This window comes from Archocentrus centrarchus, chromosome 4 (genome assembly GCF_007364275.1).
Source record: "Archocentrus centrarchus isolate MPI-CPG fArcCen1 chromosome 4, fArcCen1, whole genome shotgun sequence".
Classification (NCBI taxonomy): domain Eukaryota; kingdom Metazoa; phylum Chordata; class Actinopteri; order Cichliformes; family Cichlidae; genus Archocentrus; species Archocentrus centrarchus.
Window position 1 is genome coordinate 992,474 of NC_044349.1, and position 22,756 is coordinate 1,015,229.

General features: G+C 43.6%; 1 protein-coding gene and 1 long non-coding RNA gene across 2 annotated transcripts; one reads left to right on the forward strand and one right to left on the reverse strand.

Moving 5' to 3' along the window:
- Positions 1–252: 252 nt before the first annotated feature.
- sec16b (SEC16 homolog B, endoplasmic reticulum export factor) lies at positions 253–22,725 on the forward strand. The gene is made up of 25 exons (XM_030728155.1): positions 253–757; positions 836–1,108; positions 1,326–1,417; positions 1,504–1,606; positions 2,727–2,929; positions 3,005–3,147; positions 3,763–3,824; positions 3,937–4,075; positions 4,190–4,420; positions 4,884–4,981; positions 15,676–15,757; positions 15,856–15,973; positions 16,054–16,165; positions 16,353–16,458; positions 17,625–17,762; positions 17,847–17,960; positions 18,892–18,958; positions 19,046–19,202; positions 19,305–19,465; positions 19,568–19,596; positions 19,750–19,857; positions 19,945–20,037; positions 20,120–20,234; positions 20,499–20,540; positions 20,622–22,725. The coding sequence occupies exons 2-24, from the start codon at positions 852–854 to the stop codon at positions 20,513–20,515; spliced, it is 2,745 nt and encodes a 914-aa protein (XP_030584015.1). The 5' UTR covers positions 253–757; positions 836–851; the 3' UTR covers positions 20,516–20,540; positions 20,622–22,725.
- On the reverse strand, positions 2,932–3,816 carry LOC115779472 (uncharacterized). The gene is made up of 3 exons (XR_004019900.1): positions 3,642–3,816; positions 3,231–3,285; positions 2,932–3,141 (listed from the first exon to the last, which is right to left on the reverse strand). It is a non-coding gene; the product is annotated as an uncharacterized LOC115779472 (long non-coding RNA).
- Positions 22,726–22,756: the final 31 nt, after the last annotated feature.

A 22,756-nucleotide genomic window follows, 5' to 3' on the forward strand; every position in this document is an offset into this window, starting at 1 on the left:
AGAGCAATTAAAATTCAATCAAACTACTTTTTCCTTCCTTCCTTTCTTTTTCCAGCCTCTGGAAAACCTGGAATTCCTGATCCAAAATAGACGGAATGAGAAGAAATGTGGGATAGAGCGCCCCTGCTGGTAAACCAGGTGAACTCTCACAGCTTTCAGCGTTGTCTTGAAGTCAGTTTCCGTTTGCCTCCATTCTCTGAAACATGACTAAATCTGACCGGAGACCAGCTGACCGTCATCTGCATCCTGCCTACCGGCAACGTGGCAGCACCGAAGTCTTCAAAGTCGCACTTTTTCCCGCAGGTAACCCACAGCGGGAGGGCGCGGGAGGCCACGTGGAGATGACGTAGACCAGAATGCCAGCTTCTTTTTTGCTGTGATTATCCGGGAGGTGGACGTGATTTCCTCTTTTGCAGCTCTGCAGCTGTCAAACCCTCCAGGGCGTGCTTCAGTGTTTACCCTCAGCTCACACAGACACACAAAGCAAACACAAAAGAGATGAAGGAATGTGCGCGCATGCAGCGAAAGTGTGATTTTAAATCTTTTTAATACTTAAATATGCTCTGCTGACATATTTTTTCTGGCAGTTGGATTTTCGCTGAGCGCTGCGGGGGGAGACTATATACAGATCGCAGTATTTGGTGAACTTCACCCTCTTGTTATCATGCCGGCTTGTTATCAGCGCATGTTGTGAGGTTCCCGTGGAGTGATGTGGCATTTGTGGATGTACTTTGACTGCATCTGGGATGTGTGAGCAGTAAGTACCTAAACTAAACTTTTGCACCTTTTCTGTGCGGATTTAATGATTGCAAATATTTCCCATCATTTGCCTCAGGTGTTGAAGGATCATCATGGATCACAGAGGTCACTACTGGCCGGACTCAGGCCGGCATTCCCACAGAACAAAAGACAGAGAGGGATTTTCCAGGTACCCTCAGCAGGAAAGGGACCAGAGCTACCCACCTCCAGACCTCAGGGACAGGCACTGGGGCCATCCTGATGCCCGCTACGGGGCTCATTTCCCTCCTCCCAGAGCCGAGCAGTATCCATACAACAGTCAGCAGTATCAGTACGGCTATGGACCGGAACACCAAAGACCCCTGTCCAGGTGTGTACAGTTACAGTAAAAGAGCCCCAACTCTCTGCTAAGAGGGAGTCACTGTTAGTGTGTTTGTGAGTGCAGTGTGAGATAAAGGCTGCACAGCAGCTGGTGAACACTCACTGAGCTGAGTGTAGGCTTTCCTCTTTGCTAAGAAGTGCATGCTGGGATATGCAGAGTGGAGAAAATGCACAAATGCATTGACGGGATCCTCCTTTATTTTCAGGCATGGGTATGACTATCCACCTCACAGCCACTGGGACTACAGAGACAGCTACAGTTATTATGACTACTACAGAGGGCAGCCTGGACGACAAGGTGCAGTGATACAAAACCTTCTTTTATAAGACGTCTTCAGTACGCTGTACATGAGAGATGAGATTATTGTAACACTGTTTATTAAGATGGAGGCCGGTGGGGTCCCCAAGACTCATGGAGAGCAGATCTGTATCATGAGAGAGCGCACAACCTGGAACATCCAGGTAGCCACTATGCTGAGGAGCACAGGTGAGTCAGTGCACTCTCCTTCAGTCTGTGAATAGAAACAGTGAGTTTCATTTTTCATGAGTTAATCTGCACGCAGTTAATGCAGTAAATGAATATAACAGACTCGAGGTCATTGTGTTACACAGAAATACTGAGAACCTACGCAGTCGTCTAACAACACAATTCAGCATAATTTAGTTCATCAGTGAACAGAATAACAAGCAACATTATATATATTTTATATTTTATATAAATACATCCTAAAGTGGATTAAACATTTGATTTAAAAATAGAGGAATCTTTGTGATTTGGACTGTTGGTTAGACAAATCTTCTAAAGTAGATCAACCAAGTGAATTGTTCTACTCTGAGCAGTCATAATGCTTTTTAAAGCGTTACTCTCAGCACGGTGGCGTGGTGGTTAGCACGGCTGCCTCACAGGGTTCGAATCCACCTCGGCCTGGGTCTTTCTGTGTGGATGTTCTCCCCGTGTCTGTGTGGGTTCTCTCTGGGTTCCTCCCACAGTCCAAAGACATGCAGTTAGTGGGGTTAGGTTACCTGCTGATTCTAAATTACCCACAGGTGTGACTGTGAGTGTGGAGGGTTGTCTGTCTCTCTGTGTTGGCCCTGCGACAGGCTGGCGACCTGTACAGGTGTATCCTGGCTCTCACCCTATGACAGCTGGGATAGGCTCCCTGAAAAGGATGAGAAAATGGATGGATGGATAATTTTATTGGGAGAACGTTGCTGATGCTTCTGCCTGCACATGAGGGAGAGGTGCATCCAGAAGTTTTCCCAGATTAAACAGTTCTCTGGCACTACAAAGTTTGTTTTTGATGATTTAATAATAATAATAAAAGAATAATATTATAATATTGAGCAAAATCAGAGATTCTTTACGTAGAATGAAAGTAAGTGATCTCACACAAGCAGCACAGAATACCAACATAAGGAAACACAGTGAGGGGGGGTTCAGGGTCACCTATAATTTAACAAATAAGCAAATGTGTGCAATTAATGCCTAAATATTAAACACAAACATACTTTCTGCATCAGAGTCTGTCCATGTTAATAACTGCAAGTTCCATTAACAAGAAAGTCACATGAGTACAGCACGGACTTCACTGCTGCTTTGCTTTCAGGTATGACCAGGTGAGGGACAGCTCTCAGCATTACCTCAATGATCATGAGGATAATCCCTCCAGAGACAACGAAGAGATTTCCTCTTATTACCTTGGGACATTAGAAAGCTCCAAAACCTCAGGGTTATCTTCCAGCAGCTACGAGCTGAGTCAGTACATGAATGGAGCTGGACACAGTGACCCTGCCCCCCAACCTGGTGGAGGTGAGCACGCAGTTCCTCCCACGTCCACGTCCCTTGATGTTTACGCCCCTCCATGTAAGCTTTGTATCTCCTCAGACAGTGCACCTGTGCCGGCTCCTCTGAAGTACTCCATCCCTCATGCGGTTGTCAGTTTTGGGCCTGCGGGTCAGCTGATTCGGGTCGCTACAGGCTTGTCAACACAGGAGAATGTCAGCCACCTGGAAATCCACAGTCTGGAGGTAAAAAGTAACAGATTTATCACATAGGATCACAAATAGAGCAAATATAGCTTTGCTGTGGACTTTAAGAGTCTTAATGGCACCTTTCAGCCAGCATGGATGGAGGAGCCGCTTCAGCGCCAGCTGTCTTCAGAATACCTGAAAATGGGACAAAACAGCAGCAATGATTATGCTAATAATAATTAAGTTATTAATACTATTATTTTTCACATTTTTAATGTCTTATTATTTTTTTGGTGCTTTGCATTCCATTAAAACTTATAAAAATGTTTCATAAACAGTCGTATCATATTAAAAAAAAACAGGATCCTGTTTAATTTGATAAAAATCTAAAGATTTATAGACCTGCCCATTATGTTTTTATTTAAAAACAGAACAAACAGGAAATAATTTATTAGGTGTGCAAAATGTTCTTATGCTGACATCAGTGTCTGCAGGAGTTTCCTAGAAAAACTCTGTATTGTAGATCTGGTTATTAATTTGAAAATACTTACTTATTGAGGTCTTTGCTGCACATTGGTTTTGAGTTCCAATAAGACGCACTGTGAGAACTGTTTCCATACAATACAGCATCAGCAGTAATGTTTCCATTAAAGCTTCTGTATGTCTGCATAGGTGATTCTCAGTGAGACACAGGAGCAGCAGGAAATGAGGAACTTCCCAGGGCCGTTAACCAGGCAGGACTTTGGTTCTGTAGTTCTGACAATAATAAAAAAATGTATTCAGCTGTGTGTCAGATCTAGAATCATTATTAGACATGTCTGAATGTTGTATATGTTTTTACTGAAGGGAGGATTTGCACAAAGTGGATGCTATCGAGTTTGCCCACCAGATGGCAGGCGCCTGCATGAAAGACAACAAGCTGCAGGATAAAAGCTGTGCTGCCCTCTTGTGGAACATTCTGATACTGCTCTGCAGACAGAATGGGGTGAGTGGATCATGTGTTGGTATTACACAGTATGTGGAGGACTCACATTGCCATTAAAGAAGCAATTATCGTGATTATTTCTGATACAGTTATCACTGTATTCTGATATTTCAGCAAATAGTTGGGTCAGATATCTCAGAGCTGCTGATGCAGGGCTCACATTCAGATGGAAGCTGCCCATCAGATACCCCCACACTCATAGACTTCAATGAGGACACGACCGCCGAAGCTCCACCTTGCAAAGGAGACGACCTGCTCACAGGAAACTGGAGCAGCTTTAGCTCCGAGAGCTCTGAGAAGGCCCTGCAGACCTACACTCAGCTGCTGCTGGCTGGAAGGAAGAAGGTCTCTATAGGTTCACCTCTAATCATCTGTCTCTGGTCTTGTACTGAGTTCTAGTGGTTTCCAAAGGGCACGGCCCACTGTAGAGACCCCCCCTGATAAATGAGTGTGGTCACGAGATGTGACACAAGTTTTAATCTTCTGCACTTTTCTCTTACTTTTGGTTTTGTGTGAAACATTATAGTCATCTTTATCCTCAAACAGTTAGTGTTATTGTATATTCTAATCTAATCTAAATATAATATAATATAATATAATATAATATAATATAATATAATATAATATAATATAATATAATATAATATATAAATGAGCATAAAATGAAACTAATCAAGTAAAATTCCTTAAAATTGTACTTGGATCATTATATTTACTTTGTGTATTGCACCAATTTTAATTATTGATTCAGGATAATCTAGTGAAATATTAATCGGGCTGGACTGACTTTTTTGTATGTGGCTTTCAGGAGGCCCTGGAGTCGGCTATGACCAGCGGCCTGTGGGGACACGCACTTTTTCTGGCCAGCAAAATGGACAACAGGTCATATACCACTGTACTGAACAGGTGAGAGAAGCGGCGGCCTCTGAGGCGTGACAGCTGAGCGAAATCAGCTCCCAGCTCTGTGCGTGAGTGGTAATTTGTCAGGAAATGCTAAACTTAGATACTTACGGCTTCCTCGTGTTAGAGCTTCCAGGAAGCGTGCTGCTGTCGCCCCATTTTGGCCCAGACTGAAACAGTTTGACAGATTACCACAAAATTTGGTGCTGACATTCGAGGTCCTCAGAGGATCAATCATAGTGACTTTGATGTTCCGATAAATTTTCCTCTTTGTGAAGCAGTCCCTTAGCTAGCTCATGGTTACTGGTAGTGCTCACAGTGAGAACCCAGAGCTCCCTGTAGTCTCACACAGGGCACGGCCACAGATTTGGAGCAGTGACGAGAAGGTTACTTTTAAATGTTGAGGTCACATATTGAGCTGTGGTCCTGAGCAGCAGTTCTGCAGCTTTCTATCAAAGTTTTTTTCTAAACACCTGTGAATCATTCAAGCAGCTGACTCCAAGGATGACCCAGTGTTGGGTCCACACATAACAGACAACTTAGCAAAGACCCAGTTTTAAATGGTAAAACGGGTGCATTGTTAATACCAGCCTGTCACGAAAACACATCATTTGTTCCAATTTCTTTAGTTAATCTATGAAAAATCAGTTTGATGGGCAGAAAATTGTATTTTTGCACCAACAAAGTGAATCCCAAACGGCCGTTGGCTTGTTAGAATATTAAAAACTCAGTTTTTGCCTTATAGACTGTATTTTCCAAGATGGCGCTGGTGAGGTCAGCAGCCGTCGTACCTGCTCCTACGCTTTGTTTGTCTATATTAGGTTTAGCTCTAATTTTGGACTTTATAATTCCGCCTGCTCTGTGTCATATCACATATGACAGACAGACTCTTTTTAATATCAGAAGACAGCACTCTGGCTGTATTCTGACACCTTTTTCTCCCGACCCGACTTGGCCTCGGGAGATACTGCGTTTCCAGTGGGCCAGCTCAAACAAAGGACGGACCAGGTCACGGACAAGGCCCCGAGGGAAAAGAGCCGGCGTAAGAGAGAGGCTGAGGCGCAGAGCGCACCAAACGCCACTGCCGAGCATCCTGTTGGCTAATGTCCAGTCACTGGATAACAAGCTGGACGAACTCAGGGCCAGGATACAGTTTCAGAGGGACATAAGGGACTGCAACATCATCTGTCTCACGGAGACATGGCTGACTCCCCTCATACCGGACCACGCCGTACAGCCGTCGGAGTTCTTCAGTGTTCATCGCACGGACAGAATGAGTGAGTGTGGAAAATCAAGAGGAGGAGGTGTGTGCCTAATGATTAATAACAACTGGTGTGACAGTAGGAATGTTGTCCTTCTGAAACAATCATGTTCACCTAACCTGGAGCTCCTAACCTTGAAATGCCGTCCCCACTACCTGCCCCGCGAGTTCACTTCGGTCATCTTCAGCGCCGTCTATATTCCACCTCAGGCGGACACAAACACTGCACTATCCGAGCTACATGAGGCGATTTCCACCTATCAGGCTAACCAGCGTGATGCGGCTCTCATCGTAGCCGGGGACTTTAACAGTGCAAACTTGAAAAAGGTGATACCGGAGTTGATTCAACACATCGACTGCCCCACCAGAGGAGAGAGGACCCTAGACCACTGCTACTCTACATTCAAAGATGGCTACAAAGCAAAGCCTCTTCCGCCTTTTGGGAAGTCTGACCACACCTCTGTCCTTCTCATGCCGAAATACAAACAACGGCTCAGGCAGGAACCCCCTGCTGTGAGAGAAGTGACACGGTGGTCTGATCAAACAGAGGCCGCTCTGCAGGGTGCGTTGGATTCAACCGACTGGGACATGTTTCGCAGCAGCGCGGGCGGAGACATCGAGGAGTTTACGGAAACTGTTGTGGGATTTATTGGGAAAGTTGTTGATGACACTTCACTTAGGAGGACCATCAGGACTTTTCCCAACCAGAAGCCGTGGGTGGATAAATCTGTCCGCGACGCCCTGAGGTCCCGCACCGTTGCCTACAACTCCGGCCTCGCCTCTGGGAACATGGAGGACTACAAGGTTGCATCATACAACGTCCGCAGAGCGGTGAAAGAGGCTAAACATCGCTACGGCCGCAGACTGGAACAGCAACTACAACAGTCTGACTCCAGGGGACTGTGGCAGGGACTACGCACCATCACGGACTACAAAGCACCACACACACACCCGGTGAGTGCCGACGCTTCTCTGGCTGATGAACTCAACATCTTCTTTGCGCGCTTTGAGTCGGGAAGCCGACAGCCCGCTGCGCTCCCGGCCGGAGGGGCGGAGACACTCACTGTGACGGAGCGCGACGTGAGGAGGGCGTTTAGACGTGTAAACACCAGGAAAGCGGCTGGACCAGACGGTATTAGTGGACGTGTCCTTAAGACCTGCGCTGACCAGCTGGCACCTGTGTTTACAGTGATATTCAACCTCTCACTGAAACTGTGTGTGATTCCCACCTGCTTTAAAAGTCCATCATAGTCCCAAAGAAACCACACCCCAGCAGCCCAATGACTTCAGGCCCATAGCACTCACCTCTGTGGTGATGAAGTGTTTTGAGAGACTCATCAAGACATTCATCACCTCCTCACTGCCCACCCCCCTCGACCCACTACAGTTCGCATACCGGCCAGACAGATCCACAGACGACGCCATATCCTTCCTCCTCCACAAGACCCTTTCACACATAGACAATGGTAAGGGGAACTATGTGAGAGTGCTGTTTGTAGATTACAGCTCAGCATTCAACACCATAGTTCCCTCCAGGCTGGTCTCTAAGCTGCTGGACCTGGGCCTGGGCCCCTCCCTGTGCAGGTGGGTTCACAGCTTCCTGACCAGCAGACCACAGGTGGTACGAGTGGGTCACCTCACCTCATCCTCCCTCACCCTCAACACTGGATCCCCCAAGGCTGTGTGCTCAGCCCTCTGCTGTACTCACTGTACACCCATGACTGCGAGGCCACGTCAGAGTCCAACGTCATCATCAAGTTTGCTGACGACACTGCTGTTGTGGGACTAATCTCCCACAATGAGGAGACAGCCTACAGGAGAGAGGTCTCCTGCCTGGAGAACTGGTGCCAGGAGAACCACCTCCTGCTCAACGTCAGCAAAACAAAGGAACTGATCGTGGACTTCAGCAGGAAGCAGCAGAGGGACTACCATCCACTTGTCATCAGTGGTGCTGAGGTGGAAAGAGTGGACACCTTCAAATACCTGGGAGTGACCATCTCACAGGACCTGTCCTGGACTCATCACATAAACATCACTGTGAAGAAGGCCAGACAGCGTCTCTACCTCCTCAGGCGGCTGAGAGACTTCAAGCTCCCACTCAAGGTGCTCAGGAACTTTTACACCTGCACCATCGAGAGCATCATGCGTGGGAGCATCACCACCTGGATGGGAAACTGCACCAAGCAGGACTTCATGGCCCTAAAAAGGGTGGTTCGCTCAGCTGAACGGACCATCAGAACCACCCTCCCCAACCTGCAGGACATTTACACCAAGCAGTGCAGGCTGAGGGCCATGAAGATCCTAAAACAGCCCAGCCACCCCGGACACTCTCTCTTCTCCCTGCTCCCATCAGGCCGGCGTTACCGCTGCCTGAGGGCTAAGACTGAAAGGTTGAAGAAGAGTTTTTACCCACAAGCCATCCGTCTGCTCAACTCTGAGCCCTAACTGGACCATTATTGCACAATGTAAATATTATAATTTAAAAAGTGTGTATAGTGTATAGTATATAGAGTATAGTGTATAGTGTGAATTACTTTTTTTTAATTTTTATTCTTCTTATTTATATGTGTGTGTATATAAGGTTGCAGGTACAAAATACATTTCACTGTGCATTGTACTGTGTATAACTGTGCATGTGACAAATAAACACTATTGTAAGCACCATTTTGTAGAGTTTATAAATTTATAACTGATTTATGTCATATATTAGTTTCCTTTTGTGTTTCATATTTGTATAAGTAAGTTAAAGGGAAATGTATTTCATTTGTAACATTTGGATTTGAGAACATCTGTTAAGAAGATGTATTTTATGTGATTAAACTACAGAGGGCGCAATTCTGTTGTTAAGGCCCATGAAGAATAAAATGTTGTTGTATTTGAAGATGTAGAAGAATAAAGATGGCCGATGGAGCAACACGGTAGTTTTACCGTGCTGCGGCTGAATGTTGTCACACGCGTAAAACCGGCTCTGTATTGGTCATTCAAAGGAAGAGGTTAAATGGAAATTACAGAAGATCGAAAGAAACTATAGATTAGCCTCTACAATAAGTAAAACTACCGCGCTCAGCAAGAACGAGCCGAGACCGAGCCCAGCGACGTAACCACAACAACGGATCGTCATGGAATCACAAGCTACGAACTGGTAACTTGCCTAAATGAGCCAAGAGAAAAATACAAGACAACAAGGATGTTGTAGTCTTCACTAGATGGCACTTATTTGGAAAGCAAAGCATGCTTTGTGTCATGGACTACTTTATTCGATCTCTTGTTGATGAATGAAAAGAAAACAAGGCAAGATGGCGGATGACGAGTCACAAGAAACCAGAGAGCAAGAAAATGTCTGCGGTACTGAAAACGGCCAAAAGAGGGCGCCGAAATACACGGAAAAGGGCCTGGAGGACCTTTTACAGAGACAAATCGGTTCAAGAAGAGCAAAGCTTTCTCAGGTGACAGCGAAACTGAATAAAATAAGTGCTATGATGAAAAATGATGACGCTGTAGATATTGTTGATGAACATTTAAATGAGTTTTCAAAACTCATAAGTGACTTTGTTCAAACAAATGAGAATGTTCTACAACTGCTGTCAGAGGAAGAGAAAGAGGCTGATCAGACATATTGGTATCAGCCCAAAAAGGAGCATTTCAGCAATTTTATGATGGATGCTGAGAAGTGGACAATCGGCGCAAGGCAGAAACAACAGGACGACGTGGGTCCAGATGACAGCGTGTCTTTGACAGGTGATTCAAGAGGGAAGCGTCCAGGATCCTGCGTGTCCAGGGTCGGGTCCAGCCGCTGTGGTTCAATCATATCATCATCATCATCTGCACGTCGCAAGGAACAAGCAGAAAGAGCTTCTCTGATGGCAAAGGCAGAGAAGTTAAAGGAGAAACAAGCTCTGGAGTTGGAAGAGCTGCAGTTAAAGGCAAGGAAGGAGCAGCTGGAAATTGAAACTCAAATTGCTGCTTCTACTGCAAAGATAAAGGTACTGGAGGAATGTGAGTATGAGGACAACGAAAAGAGAAGTGTAACTTATCGCCGTGCAGACTAATTTAGTGGTTTGCCCCCAGTTGGTGTCAACAGACAGTCGAACACTCACTTAAGTGGATCTCAGTACCAAGTTGCACAGGAGACTCCTTCTCAGAGGGTTGAAATGGACACAAAGGTTAATTTGTGTGAAGTAATGCTGAAACAGAATAGTATTACAGAGATGTTGGTTAAGCAACAAAGACTCACAAATTTACCTCAGAGAGATGTTCCCATTTTCAGTGGTGATCCCTTAGAATTCAAACCATTCCTCAGAGCCTTTGAACATACAATCAGTAGCAAGACAGATAATGATAATGACAAGATCTACTACCTTGAACAGTTCACAAGAGGTGAGCCTAGAGACTTAGTCAGAAGTTGCCAACACATGAGCCCACAAAAAGGCTACCATGAGGCAATGAAACTTTACATTATCATTATGGCAATGACATCAAAATAGCGACAGCTTACCTGAAGAAGGCTGTAAGTTGGCCTCAGTTGAAAGCAGATGATACCAAAGGTCTTCATAGTTACTCACTGTTTCTAACTGGGTGTAATAATGCCATGCAAGATATTAACTACTTGGAGGAATTAGACAACCCCACAAATCTCAGGGTAATAGTTTCCAAGTTACCCTATAAGATGAGAGAAATGTGGAGAGTCTCAGCTTTCGACATCCAAGAAAACTCTGGAAGAAGAGCTAGGTTTTCAGATTTAGTGAAATTCCTGAACAGACAAGCTAAGATAGCATCAGATCCTTTATTTGGTGACATTAAAGATACCGATGACAAGTGCAAGCAATACTCAAAACCAGAGAAGACATTTAGACCAAAGGGCAGTGCGTTTGCCACTAGTGTGGCACCTGCAATAAATGAAAGGTTGCTAGATGCAAACAAAGGCACTGTGCGTCAGACAATTAATGCCTTTCAAAGACCATGTGTGTATTGTGACAGAAATCACTCACTTGCCGACTGTCAGAAAATAAGAAAACTGCCTCACAAAGAGAGAGTAGAGTTCCTTAAAGGAAAAGGACTTTGCTTTCATGCTTGAGCAAAGGGCACTTGAGTAAAGACTGCAAGAAACGATTGCTATGTGACTACTGTTTCAAAAGACATCCTAGTTGCTCCACTATGACACGACAGAGGATGTAGCAGTAAATAACGAACCAAATGATGACACTGGAAGCTCAGATGTTGAAGCTCCCAGCCCTGTCCCCATCACAGGGGCACATGTGGTGCTACTGGGGCCGGTAATAGCAGTCGAGTTTTGGCTATTGTGCCAGTTCATGTTAAGCTCAAGAAAAACAACAAGATAATTGACACTTATGCATTTTTGGACAATGGCAGCCAAGCAACTTTTTGCTCAGAGAAGCTTATGAGACAGCTTGGCATAGAAGGAAAGAAAACTCAAATCCTTCTCCGCACTATGGGTCAGAAAAGGTTGCAGCCAAGTTACATTGTTTCAGGTTTAGAAGTAAGTGGTGTAACAGAAAATGTGTATATTGACTTACCTGATACGTACACACATAAAGACATTCCAGTTTCAAAGGAGAGCATTCCTATGCAGACAGACTTAGTTAAGTGGCCGCACCTGCACAGAGCAGAACTGACTGAAATAGATGCAGATGTTGGACTCTTGATAGGAGCAAACGCTCACAAGGCAATGGAACCCTGGGAAATTATTCACAGCGTAGATGAGGGTCCATACGCAGTCCGTACAATCCTAGGTTGGGTTATAAACGGTCCTTTGAAAAGAAATGACTCAGAAAGTGAACAAAGTGTTTCGGTGAACCGCATATCAATGTCTGAGATTGAAACATTGTGTGTGAAACAGTTTAACCACGATTTTCCAGAAAAGGCTTCTGAAGAGCGTCATGAAATGTCACGAGAGGATGTGAAATTCATGGACTCTGTCAAGGATACAGTTAAAAAGGTGGAAGGACATTATTGTATAAGCCTACCTCTTAAAGATCAGTCTGTTAAACTACCCAACAACCGTGAGTTAGTTGTGCAGAGAGCAGAAAGCCTCAAAAGAAAAATGCTGAAGAGAAAGACTTTCATAAAGAGTACACAGTGTTCATTTCTGAACTAATAGACAAGAAGTATGCTGTCCCTGTGTCAAATGAACAACTTGAACGTGATGATGGAAGACTGTGGTACATACCGCATCATGGCGTGTACCATCCACAGAAAAGAAAGCTCCGCGTTGTTTTTGACTGTGCTGCCTCGTTTCAGGGGAAGTCACTGAACGAGGAACTTTTACAAGGTCCTGATTTGACAAACACATTGGTTGGTGTTTTAACTCGCTTCAGACATGACTATATTGCTCTAATGTCAGATATTGAGGCGATGTATCATCAGGTAAAGGTCCCGCCCGAGGATACAGATATGCTTCGATTCCTCTGGTGGCCTGAGGGAAACCTGGATGAACCACTACAGGAGTTCAAAATGACTGTGCATTTATTTGGTGCAACATCGTCACCAAGCTGTGCCAACTTTGCTTTAAAGAAAACAGCAGAGGATGCTTCAGATGAGGTGTCACCCATGGCCATTAGTGCAGTGCAGAATAACTTTTATGTAGACGATTGTCTTTTATCCGTGTCGAATGAAGATGAGGCCTGTGCTATGGTGAAGGAGCTAACAAAACTATGCGCAAGTGGAGGGTTTCATCTTACAAAATGGAATAGTAATAGCAGAGTTGTTCTTGCCTCTATTCCTGAAACAGAAAGAGCATCTGAAGTTAAGGCATTAGACCTCTGTCATGACAACCTTCCAGATGAGCGAGTCTTAGGAGTAAACTGGTGCATTGAAACAGACTCGTTCAAAATCAAAATCAATGAAAAACCAATGACACAAACTAGACGCGGCATTCTGTCGTTTGTGAGTTCAATCTATGATCCGTTAGGGTTTCTGTCCCCAGTTATTTTCCCAGCCAAAATGATTCTGCAGGAACTGTGTGGAAAGAGATTCTCATGGGATGAGGACATTCCAATTGACATGGCTAAGAAGTCACAACAGTGGCTGTTGGACTTGACAAAACTACAAGGATTTACAGTGGACAGGTGTTTTAAACCAGTTAGATTTGGAAATGTAACATCTGCACAACTGCATCTTTTTGCAGACGCGAGTGAGAGAGGGTATGGTGTTGTTGCATACCTTCGTGTCACAAATGAAAGAGGTGAAGCTCATTGCTCATTTTTGATTGGCAAATCACGAGTATCGCCTTTGAAGCAACTCACTATTCCTAGATTAGAGCTAACAGCGGCGGCTGTAGCTGTAAAAATTGACAAAATGATGAGAGACGAGCTAAGAATGCCACTTGAGGAATCCACATTCTGGTCTGATAGCACCACAGTGTTGAGATACATTGCGAATGACAGTGTCAGATTTAAGACTTTTGTTGCAAACCGAGTTTCACTTATCAGAGATCACTCTAAGGTCAGTCAGTGGAGGTACATAAACTCTGAGTTGAACCCTGCTGACTACGCATCTAAGGGAATGAAGCAAGTGATTTCCTGTCAAACAACGCCTGGATTCAAGGTCCAGACTTTCTAGTAAAGGACAATAAACACTGGCCAGCGTCACCGATAATATCCTTGAACATTCATGATGATGCAGAAGTGAAAGTTATGAGTGTTGATGTTGATGTCATGCAAACTGATCCTATCAGTCAACTCATTTGTCACTACTCAGATTGGTACAGACTAAAAAAGGCCTTTGCCTGGATGCTGAGATTTAAACGGCTCCTCCAAGAGCTGTCACGTGAACGCAAATCCTTGTCAGCCAGCGATACTCAATGTCAAAAGAAAATGGCTAAGAAAGTGCAGAAATCAAACAAAGATGGTTATTTAACAGTCACAGAATTAGAAAATTCAGAGATGGAGATTGTTAAGTTTTGTCAAAAACAAAGTTACAAAGATGAGATCTTAACTCTACAGAAATGGTTAAATGTGAAAAGAAACCTAAAACCTGGTGATGTTGTTCTTATAGTGGATGATAGTGCACCAAGAGGTTCATGGTTAATGGGAAAGGTTGAAAAGGCAATTTGTGATGCAAATGGTCATGTGAGAAGAGTTTTGGTTAAGACAAAAAGCAGTGTTTTGGAAAGACCAGTGGACAAATTGTGTCTTTTACTGGAAATGGATGAGTGATGTGTTTTTGTTTAAAGCCATTGTGTTATGATGTTGTTTACAGTTAAGAGTACTGGTACAGTAACAAAAGAGTTTGAAAATGTTGCTTATGTAATTTTGGTAATTGTCATGCCTCAGCAAGAACAATTAGGGGCCGGAATGTAAGCACCATTTTGTAGAGTTTATAAATTTATAACTGATTTATGTCATATATTAGTTTCCTTTTGTGTTTCATATTTGTATAAGTAAGTTAAAGGGAAATGTATTTCATTTGTAACATTTGGATTTGAGAACATCTGTTAAGAAGATGTATTTTATGTGATTAAACTACAGAGGGCGCAATTCTGTTGTTAAGGCCCATGAAGAATAAAATGTTGTTGTATTTGAAGATGTAGAAGAATAAAGATGGCCGATGGAGCAACACGGTAGTTTTACCGTGCTGCGGCTGAATGTTGTCACACGCGTAAAACCGGCTCTGTATTGGTCATTCAAAGGAAGAGGTTAAATGGAAATTACAGAAGATCGAAAGAAACTATAGATTAGCCTCTACAACTATCTTATCTTATCTTATTTCCAGGTATGTGTTAACATGTTTCAATAAATCACTGTACCTCATTCCCATTTTCCTAGCGTCTGAAAAAATGAGGGTGGCTCAAGACTTTTGCACAACCCTGTAGTTTATTTTGTTTTTAATTTGTTTCAATTCATTTTAACTTCAGTTAGTTTTCAGATTGTGTGTGTGTGTGTTTTGGTTGGTCAGTTGTTATTTTTCTCATTAATTACATCTAATATAGGTGTAATAATATAATAATACAGGTGTTGCAGTAAGACGTGACAGACTCTGCATCCTCGTCAGGCTTTGAGGACCAATCAAAGGACCTGTTTGACCCAAACGCCTTTTTTCTAATATTTCCTTTAACTAAAATAATTTTTCACAGTTCCAGCTTTTCATTTAATTTTCATTAACCATAATAAATCGATATAATACAAATATTCTTATCAAACTGCACTTGCTGCATACTGTTTATCATGTATGGTGTAGTCTAGTTTTTGCAGCCTCTTTTGGAGCCCATCAGGTTGTCAGCAGAGGAATGTCTGGGGAGCGGGCTGGCAGACAGGCAGCCTGATTTTGATTTGTGATTGACAGAGGGGCAGAATTTGAGCTATCAGTGTGGTGTTTCACTTGTGTGCATACTAGCAGAACAGATGCGCTGTAAATGGGGTGGTTCCTGTTTTTGTAAAGGCTTGCTTAAGATGTGCAGTGACACAGACTGGTCTGCTGGCAGGTTTACAGGCCAGCTAAGACCCAGCGATCCCCTCCAGACTCTCTTCCAGCTGCTGTCTGGGAGAATCCCTGCTGTAGCCACGGTAAAATATCCAGAACTAATCAAAGTCTCATATGAAAACAATCCTATGCTGTAGCTGGTATCTTATTGCCAGGTTTAATAGTGATTTTCTGTGCTCAGTGCTGTGGAAATGAAAAATGGGGAGACTGGAGGCCCCATCTGGCTGTTATGCTCTCCAATGAGACGGGAGATCCAGCCATCCAACAGAAGGCCATCGTCACCATGGGAGACACACTTGGTACTGATGCACCGACTGACTGACAGGCTGTCATGCACAAACACACAAACTGATGTGTTGTGTTGCTCTTCCCCGTGCAGCCTCCAGAGGCCTCGTACACGCTGCCCATGTGTGCTACCTGACAGCCAGCGTTCCCTTCGGGGCGTTCACACAGAAGGCTGAGAGACTGGTGCTTCTCGGCAGCAGCCACAGGTGAGCTGTGATTCCAGCTTACTGCCATTCATCCGTCCAAGCGCTGCTCAGCTGGTCATGCTGACAGCTGGAGCTTCGTTTTCTGCTGAAACACATGCACGTCTTATTGGGATCTTAATTTCTATCAGATGTTTGCTTTGAGTTTGTTATCTAAATGGTCTTTTTCTCTTTTTTTCAACTCCTCCAGGAAATCATTTGGGTGCTTTGCCACAAACGCTGCCATCCGCTGCACCGAGTTATACGAGTATTCCCAGACTCTCGGGGGCAAAAACCTTTCAGTACCATCCTTTCAGGTAGATGCCACTTATATTTAAAAGCACAGAATATCCTCTGTGTCATCTGACATTTTTGGATGAAGTCACCTCTTCACTAGCACAAACCTTACCTCCATCCATGTATTACACACAGTCCTCCAAAGGCTTCTAGGTCAGGTCCAGTGCTCAGAAAGCTAAATTTCTCTCAGAAATGAGACCTGCTGACACCACTGGTCCAGCTTTTCATCCATTCATAACCTTTTGTTGCAGTAATAATGTACGGTCATCACAAAATCCTAACATAAACACATACTTGCACCTGCTGGTCCTGTTATAAAGCCTCAGTTTGAGTGTTTTTAATGTCGCCGTCTGTTTTTTGAAAGTGGATGTGACAAAGAAGAGGCCGTTCTGACTGACTTTCTGATTCCAATAGTATAATAATGAACAAATGGGAACTTAATTTAAACATGCTCCAATTATTTGGCTGTTGTTCTGTATGAGCTGGAAGCAGCAAGGTGTTGACTGAGGTCCCAGCATGAGACGAATCGCCCCCTGCTGGTAATTTTAAAAAATGTAGGTTTTAGGCAATTTTCAGACCCCAAAGCTACACCACACCACCAACAGTATTCACTCGTCTGCCTTCACATGAACCTGAGTAACATCCATCATTAATCCAGAGGCTTTAATATGATGTGGGCCCACCCTCTGCAGCTATAACAGCTTCAGCTCTTCTGGGAAGTCTTTCCACAGGTTTAGGAGTGTTTATGGGAATTTCTGACCGTTCTTCCAGAAGCACATCTGTGAGGTCAGACACTGATGTTGGAGAGAAGGCCTGGCTCACAGTCTCCACCCTAATCCATCCCAAAGGTGTTCTATCAGGCTGAGGTCAGGACTCTGTGCAGGCCAGTCAAGTTCTTCCACACCAAACTGGCTCATCCATGTCTTTATGGAGCTGCTTTGTGCACTGGTGTGCAGTCATGTTGGAACAGGAAGGGGCCATCCCCAAACTGTTCCCACAGAGTTGGGAGCATCAAATTGTCCCAAATACCCATCTTTTATAATGTCTATGGACACACCTGGATTTTCATCTCAGCATCTGATTTCAGATCCACTGCATTAGATCAAAGATTTAAGCCGTCTGGCTGCATTTGGAGTAATCGTCTCTGCAGTAAATGCACGGCGCTGATTATTAGTGTTTTTTTCAGGTGTACAAGCTCCTGTATGCCTGTCGTCTGCTGGACTGTGGCCTTTCATCTCAGGCCTTTCATTACTGTGAGGTGGTGGGACAGGCGATCCTCAGGCAGCAGGAGCCTTTTTTTGTGCTGACTGGAGAGGTTATTAAGGTCAGCGTCTCTCACACATCTCACTATCAGTGATCTGTCAATTAATGCTGCCATAAATATACTGTGTGTATGCGTTTGCCGCAGCTGTCAGACAGACTGAGATACTCAGAGGGTCAGTTCAGTGAAGCAGGGCTCCATGGAGCTGGGCAGGAACCCGATTGGCTGAAACACCTACGTGCCAGGCACCACAGTTTACAGGTGATCATCTCCTTCAGTCCTTTCACTTCATGCTCTGTTTACCTGTATGTGAGGGGAGAGGCCTCTGATCTCACTGCTGTACAAGAAAGAATTCAATTATGGAGGAAAAGTATGACGTATAAATGAGATGATTAATCACAACTGCGCCATGCCAGACTCGTGATTTTATTATACACAACAAATAGTTTATTTTCTTCTATCACACATTAAATCGGGCCATGCTGTCTCACATGGAGCAACTTTAATCAATCAGTACTGTAAGTGATGCTTTGATCAGGGTTATTTCTGTGATTATTGGCACATTATTCTTTTTTTTAACTGTTATTTACTCATTAATAAGAATCCAACTCAGCTATTTTAATAGCTTTTAAATGAATGAAAACGATCCCATAAATTGCTTTAATTTCCACATTTACATAGGTATTCATGGGTGTTATTAATAATAATAACATGCCTATTGATTCAACATGTCTTACTTAATATTGGTTATGCCTGTAAACAGTTGATTTGTGTATCTTTTTTTAGTCGTGTCTCTGTGACAGTACAGTTGGTAATGCGATCCGTCTGCTGGTTGTTCCTCTGCTCTGCTGCAAACTAAAATATCTCAGCAGCTACTGGATGGATTACCATGACATTTTTGAACATGCATTCAGAGTTCCCAGATGGTGTATCCTGTGATGACAAGCCTGGCTCGGTCATAAAACTGACATATTGAATGATTGTGACTGAATTTTGCATGGATACTCAATATTTCCATTTTTTAATCATTGTAATTTTGTTTTACAATAAAACAGTAAACATTGTATCTAATAGGAATGTCCTATCATGATGCTGATATTAATGCTTTACATAAAGCCACACTGTCCTAGCGTGAGCTGCTAACATAGCTGTAATAGGACTGTGTAACTAATGCAGTGTTTATTTTGCTTAGACTGGGACTTTTGAAACGTACCAGCCGGCTCCTGAGAACACCGTTACGCCTCATGAAGCACCCTCAGGTAACTCTTCTGCACTGTGCAGCACTTTTCAACACTAGAGCACAAAAGAAGAAAACCTCAATAAAGTGCTTTTTTTTCTCCCTGCAGAATCAGATTTAGACGACCTGAGCATCATTCAGAGTCCTGAGCCTGAACTCCTCTATTATCGAGGCCCTGAGGACCTAGAAAGCCCCGTGCATGAAGGTGGGGGAGACGGCGAGGAAGCGGCAGCCACGCCGTGGGGCATCGGCGCCGCTCAGGACCGGTGCGCCTCATTCACTTCTCCAGCTGCACAGACAGACACGTGTGAAACTGAGTCCTGACAGACTCTATTATGTCACTGATCTCGCTCTGCTTTTTTGTCCAGGCCCCACGCCAGCACTCCGCTTCCTCCAGTAATGGCGGCCTATGCTCCCCCAGTGCCCACAGTGGCGCTGAGCCAGAATTTCAGTTATCATAACACAGACAGTGCTGAAGTCATAAGTGTCTCACATTGTCCTCCAAATAATCTGCCAGGAATAGCAGAGGGTGAGACTCTAATGATAGACAGCAATCATTCCTTTCTCTCTGCAGATATTTACTACGGCCCGTCAGCTCCTCTGTGACATTTTCTTTTTATCGCTCTTACAGGGGCTGACGTTTCCTCTGGAGCCGCGATGGTGAGAGGCATTATTTAATGTTCTGCTGCCAGCCTCTTGCTTTGATTTTTATCGCATAAACATCATTATAATTACTAAATTCAAATATGTAGTGCGTTTATTAGTGTTGTTAATAAGTAAAAAAGATCCCAGGATATTTATTTGCTTTTTAAGGTGGACGGTCACATGCTGGGGGGCAGCTTCAATCAGCCGGGACGAGGCCAGCAGATCATTCCTCGAGGATCGGTGGCTTCTGAAGAAACCGCCGAGCCTCCTCAACAGGTCGGTGGGCTGCCCGTCACATTAATACCTGTCAGTAACATTCAAACGATTTCACGTGCATCAAACTCTGTTCTGTGTTCCAAGCAGAACACAAAGAGGGGCTGGTTCAGTGGCTGGTTCAAATCAAAGCCTAAAGAAGTCCAAAAGGAGACGTCAGAGCAGGGGGGCCCAGCTCAGACAGTAAGAATCAAGCATGCGCTGAGCCCACGTGTGTTCTGGGTTTCCATTTAATTACACTAATTATTACGTATGTTTCTTACAGGAGCTTTCACCTTCTGCTGGCCTCTGTCCTCCGCCCCCGCCTGCCAGTGCCCCCCCTGGCATGTTTCCCCCGCAGTCTTCCTCTGCAGGGATTAATCCATTCTCAAGGAAAGCAGGTGGGTCATAATATTCTGACTGTGCCTCAATGTTAATGACTTATCACTATTTTAATAACCGATTTCAACATAAACATGTTGTCATGTTATGTAGAGGTCAGTGACCCCTGCAGTGGGGCGGTCTCTCTTCTGCTGACCTGCAGATCCAGTTTCATAGTTTACACTCATGATGTGCTGCTTTTTATTTTAGTGCTGAAATTAAAAACATTTGATCTTCATTACACGTTTAAATGTTTTCTTTAAATTTCCGTGTCTTCTGCGTAGGCCAGCAGCTGGGGTAGAAACTGTCTCTCACCGCTGTCACAGGTAAATCCAGTCAAAGATAAAAATGTCATCATTTAATAATTCTTTAAGGAGTCACATGAATTAAACATGTTCTGTTTGCAGAATCATGTGTCTCTTACCAAATGTGAGGACATGACTGTCACGGTGTGCCCCGTACTGTGGGATCCATACGGCTCCACAGGTTTTTTTAGCAGTAGCCTTTTGGACCCCATCCTGTTCCTCGTTAGATACAGAAATACTCTGCATCGACTTGGATATCAACTCATATTGCAGTGACTAAAACAGCTGAGGTGTGTGTTCTGAAAGCTGACTTAGGGGAAATTACCAGGGGACGCGGGACATATCTTGGGAAATGATATCTTAACTCAGAGCAATCATGCCAACAACACAGAGGCTGAAGTTCCACCGCGGCAAAACCCGTTGGTGTGACTGTGATCACTGTGCCATAAATATCTGTGCTATATGCTGCAGATATAAACCATTCAGCTAAATATAAGCCTGGGAAATACGTCAAGATATATATCTACCAGTGCCTTTGCACAATATTTTACATTATCTATGCACTAACCACTACTTTAAAACATAAATGAGACACACATTAATAAAAGCCTGTTTAAGCAGAATTTGTGGCCTGGCTTTGCGCGGCTGTGTTATATCACATGGTTTTCTCCCTGAAAAATGCTGCAGTTGCAGTTTTAATCACATAAGGAGAAAAATCACATATGCAGAAAAATAAAATTGGAATAGTGTGTCCTCATGTTGTCACGCTGCCAGGATGAATGATACCACACGCTGGGAGGGAGGGATGGTTCAGGGAAGACCTCTACCGGGCTAACACCCAGTGCCCCACACGGCCTCCGCAGCCAGGACCAAACTGTTTATGTGCTGATGCTTTTTGCAATGAAAAACAGCTTAGCATATAAAAGTTTGAATTTACACACTGCTCCTTGAATTTTATGTATAAAAAAACAGTAATATATACGCTTGGAAATGATTTTTTTTTATTACTGTCACCATGTAAACATGCTTGGATGTAACTGAGATGTTAATGAAGTCGTTTGACTTTCTGTTTTTATGCTTCAGTGTATTTTAGGTACAAACTCATTTATAAGCCTGTGTTTTGTACGTCTGTACAGCACATGAAATGTTTTTCAGTGGATTCTTCCTCAGAGGGAAGCATGATTAAAAGCTGCGTCTACAGTTGTGTTAATAGTCACATATTGAATAATTACATTGTGCCAAGAAATAGCTGCAATTCCCAACAGAGCCTCTCAATTAATGTAGAGCAAGTGGCAACACGGCAGGTGCCGTGTCCTTTTACGATTAGTCTGCAGTAGCCAAGAATGAGCGGCGCACACACTGGCCTGGAATGTAACGCACTGCAGACCTCCTGCCAATGAAGTGTCACTGTACAAACCATCAGAGTGGATTTATTAAGACTGCCAGATAAGAACGTCTTTTCATGTTTGGCACGGCTGCATTAAAGTCTTTCCTTGGTCATTAAACAGGCAGTCGTCTCGTACAAAAAAATCTTTATTGAGATTCAGATTCACAGTAAAATGTTGGCTCACTTTGTTCTTTGAAAAACACCAAATATGTTTCCTGTACTGCATGTACTGCGTGTAGTAATAGGATTGCAAAGAACCAAAATTCAGCAAATGACAGCATGCATTAGACCAAACATACAGAGCTCTGCATACAGTACAGGGGCATAAATGCTATAATTGTGCCTAGAAAATAACACAATCCATGTTATTGTGCATTTAAAATATCCCACTCTGTATCAGGGTTATTCTCACTGTACGTGCTGATATTTGTAAAATACAAATTGAGCTATAAAATCTAGCATTAGGAAACACAAGAATACATAAATAAGACTATGAATATAAAGTATATGAACTTCACATCCACCAGCAAGTGATAATCCAGCTTCCCTGATTATAGGCGGTCTGTTTATGTGGTCTCAGTAACGGTTTCAGTAGCAGGGATGGAAAACATGTTGGCTCAAGAGCAGTAATAAAATATTTTATTTTTATTGTACTTTCTTTTTATGACAGTTGTCATTTCACAGATCTAGATTATTATACTAAATATACCTCAGGAGTAAACTGTGACATAAATTATTGATCTTCAAGAGAAAATTCACCACCTTTACCACCTATATCTATATCAGCAGGGAATTCACAACAGTGCAATATTCTGAATATTGATACTATGTGACCACCTGTATTTGTAGC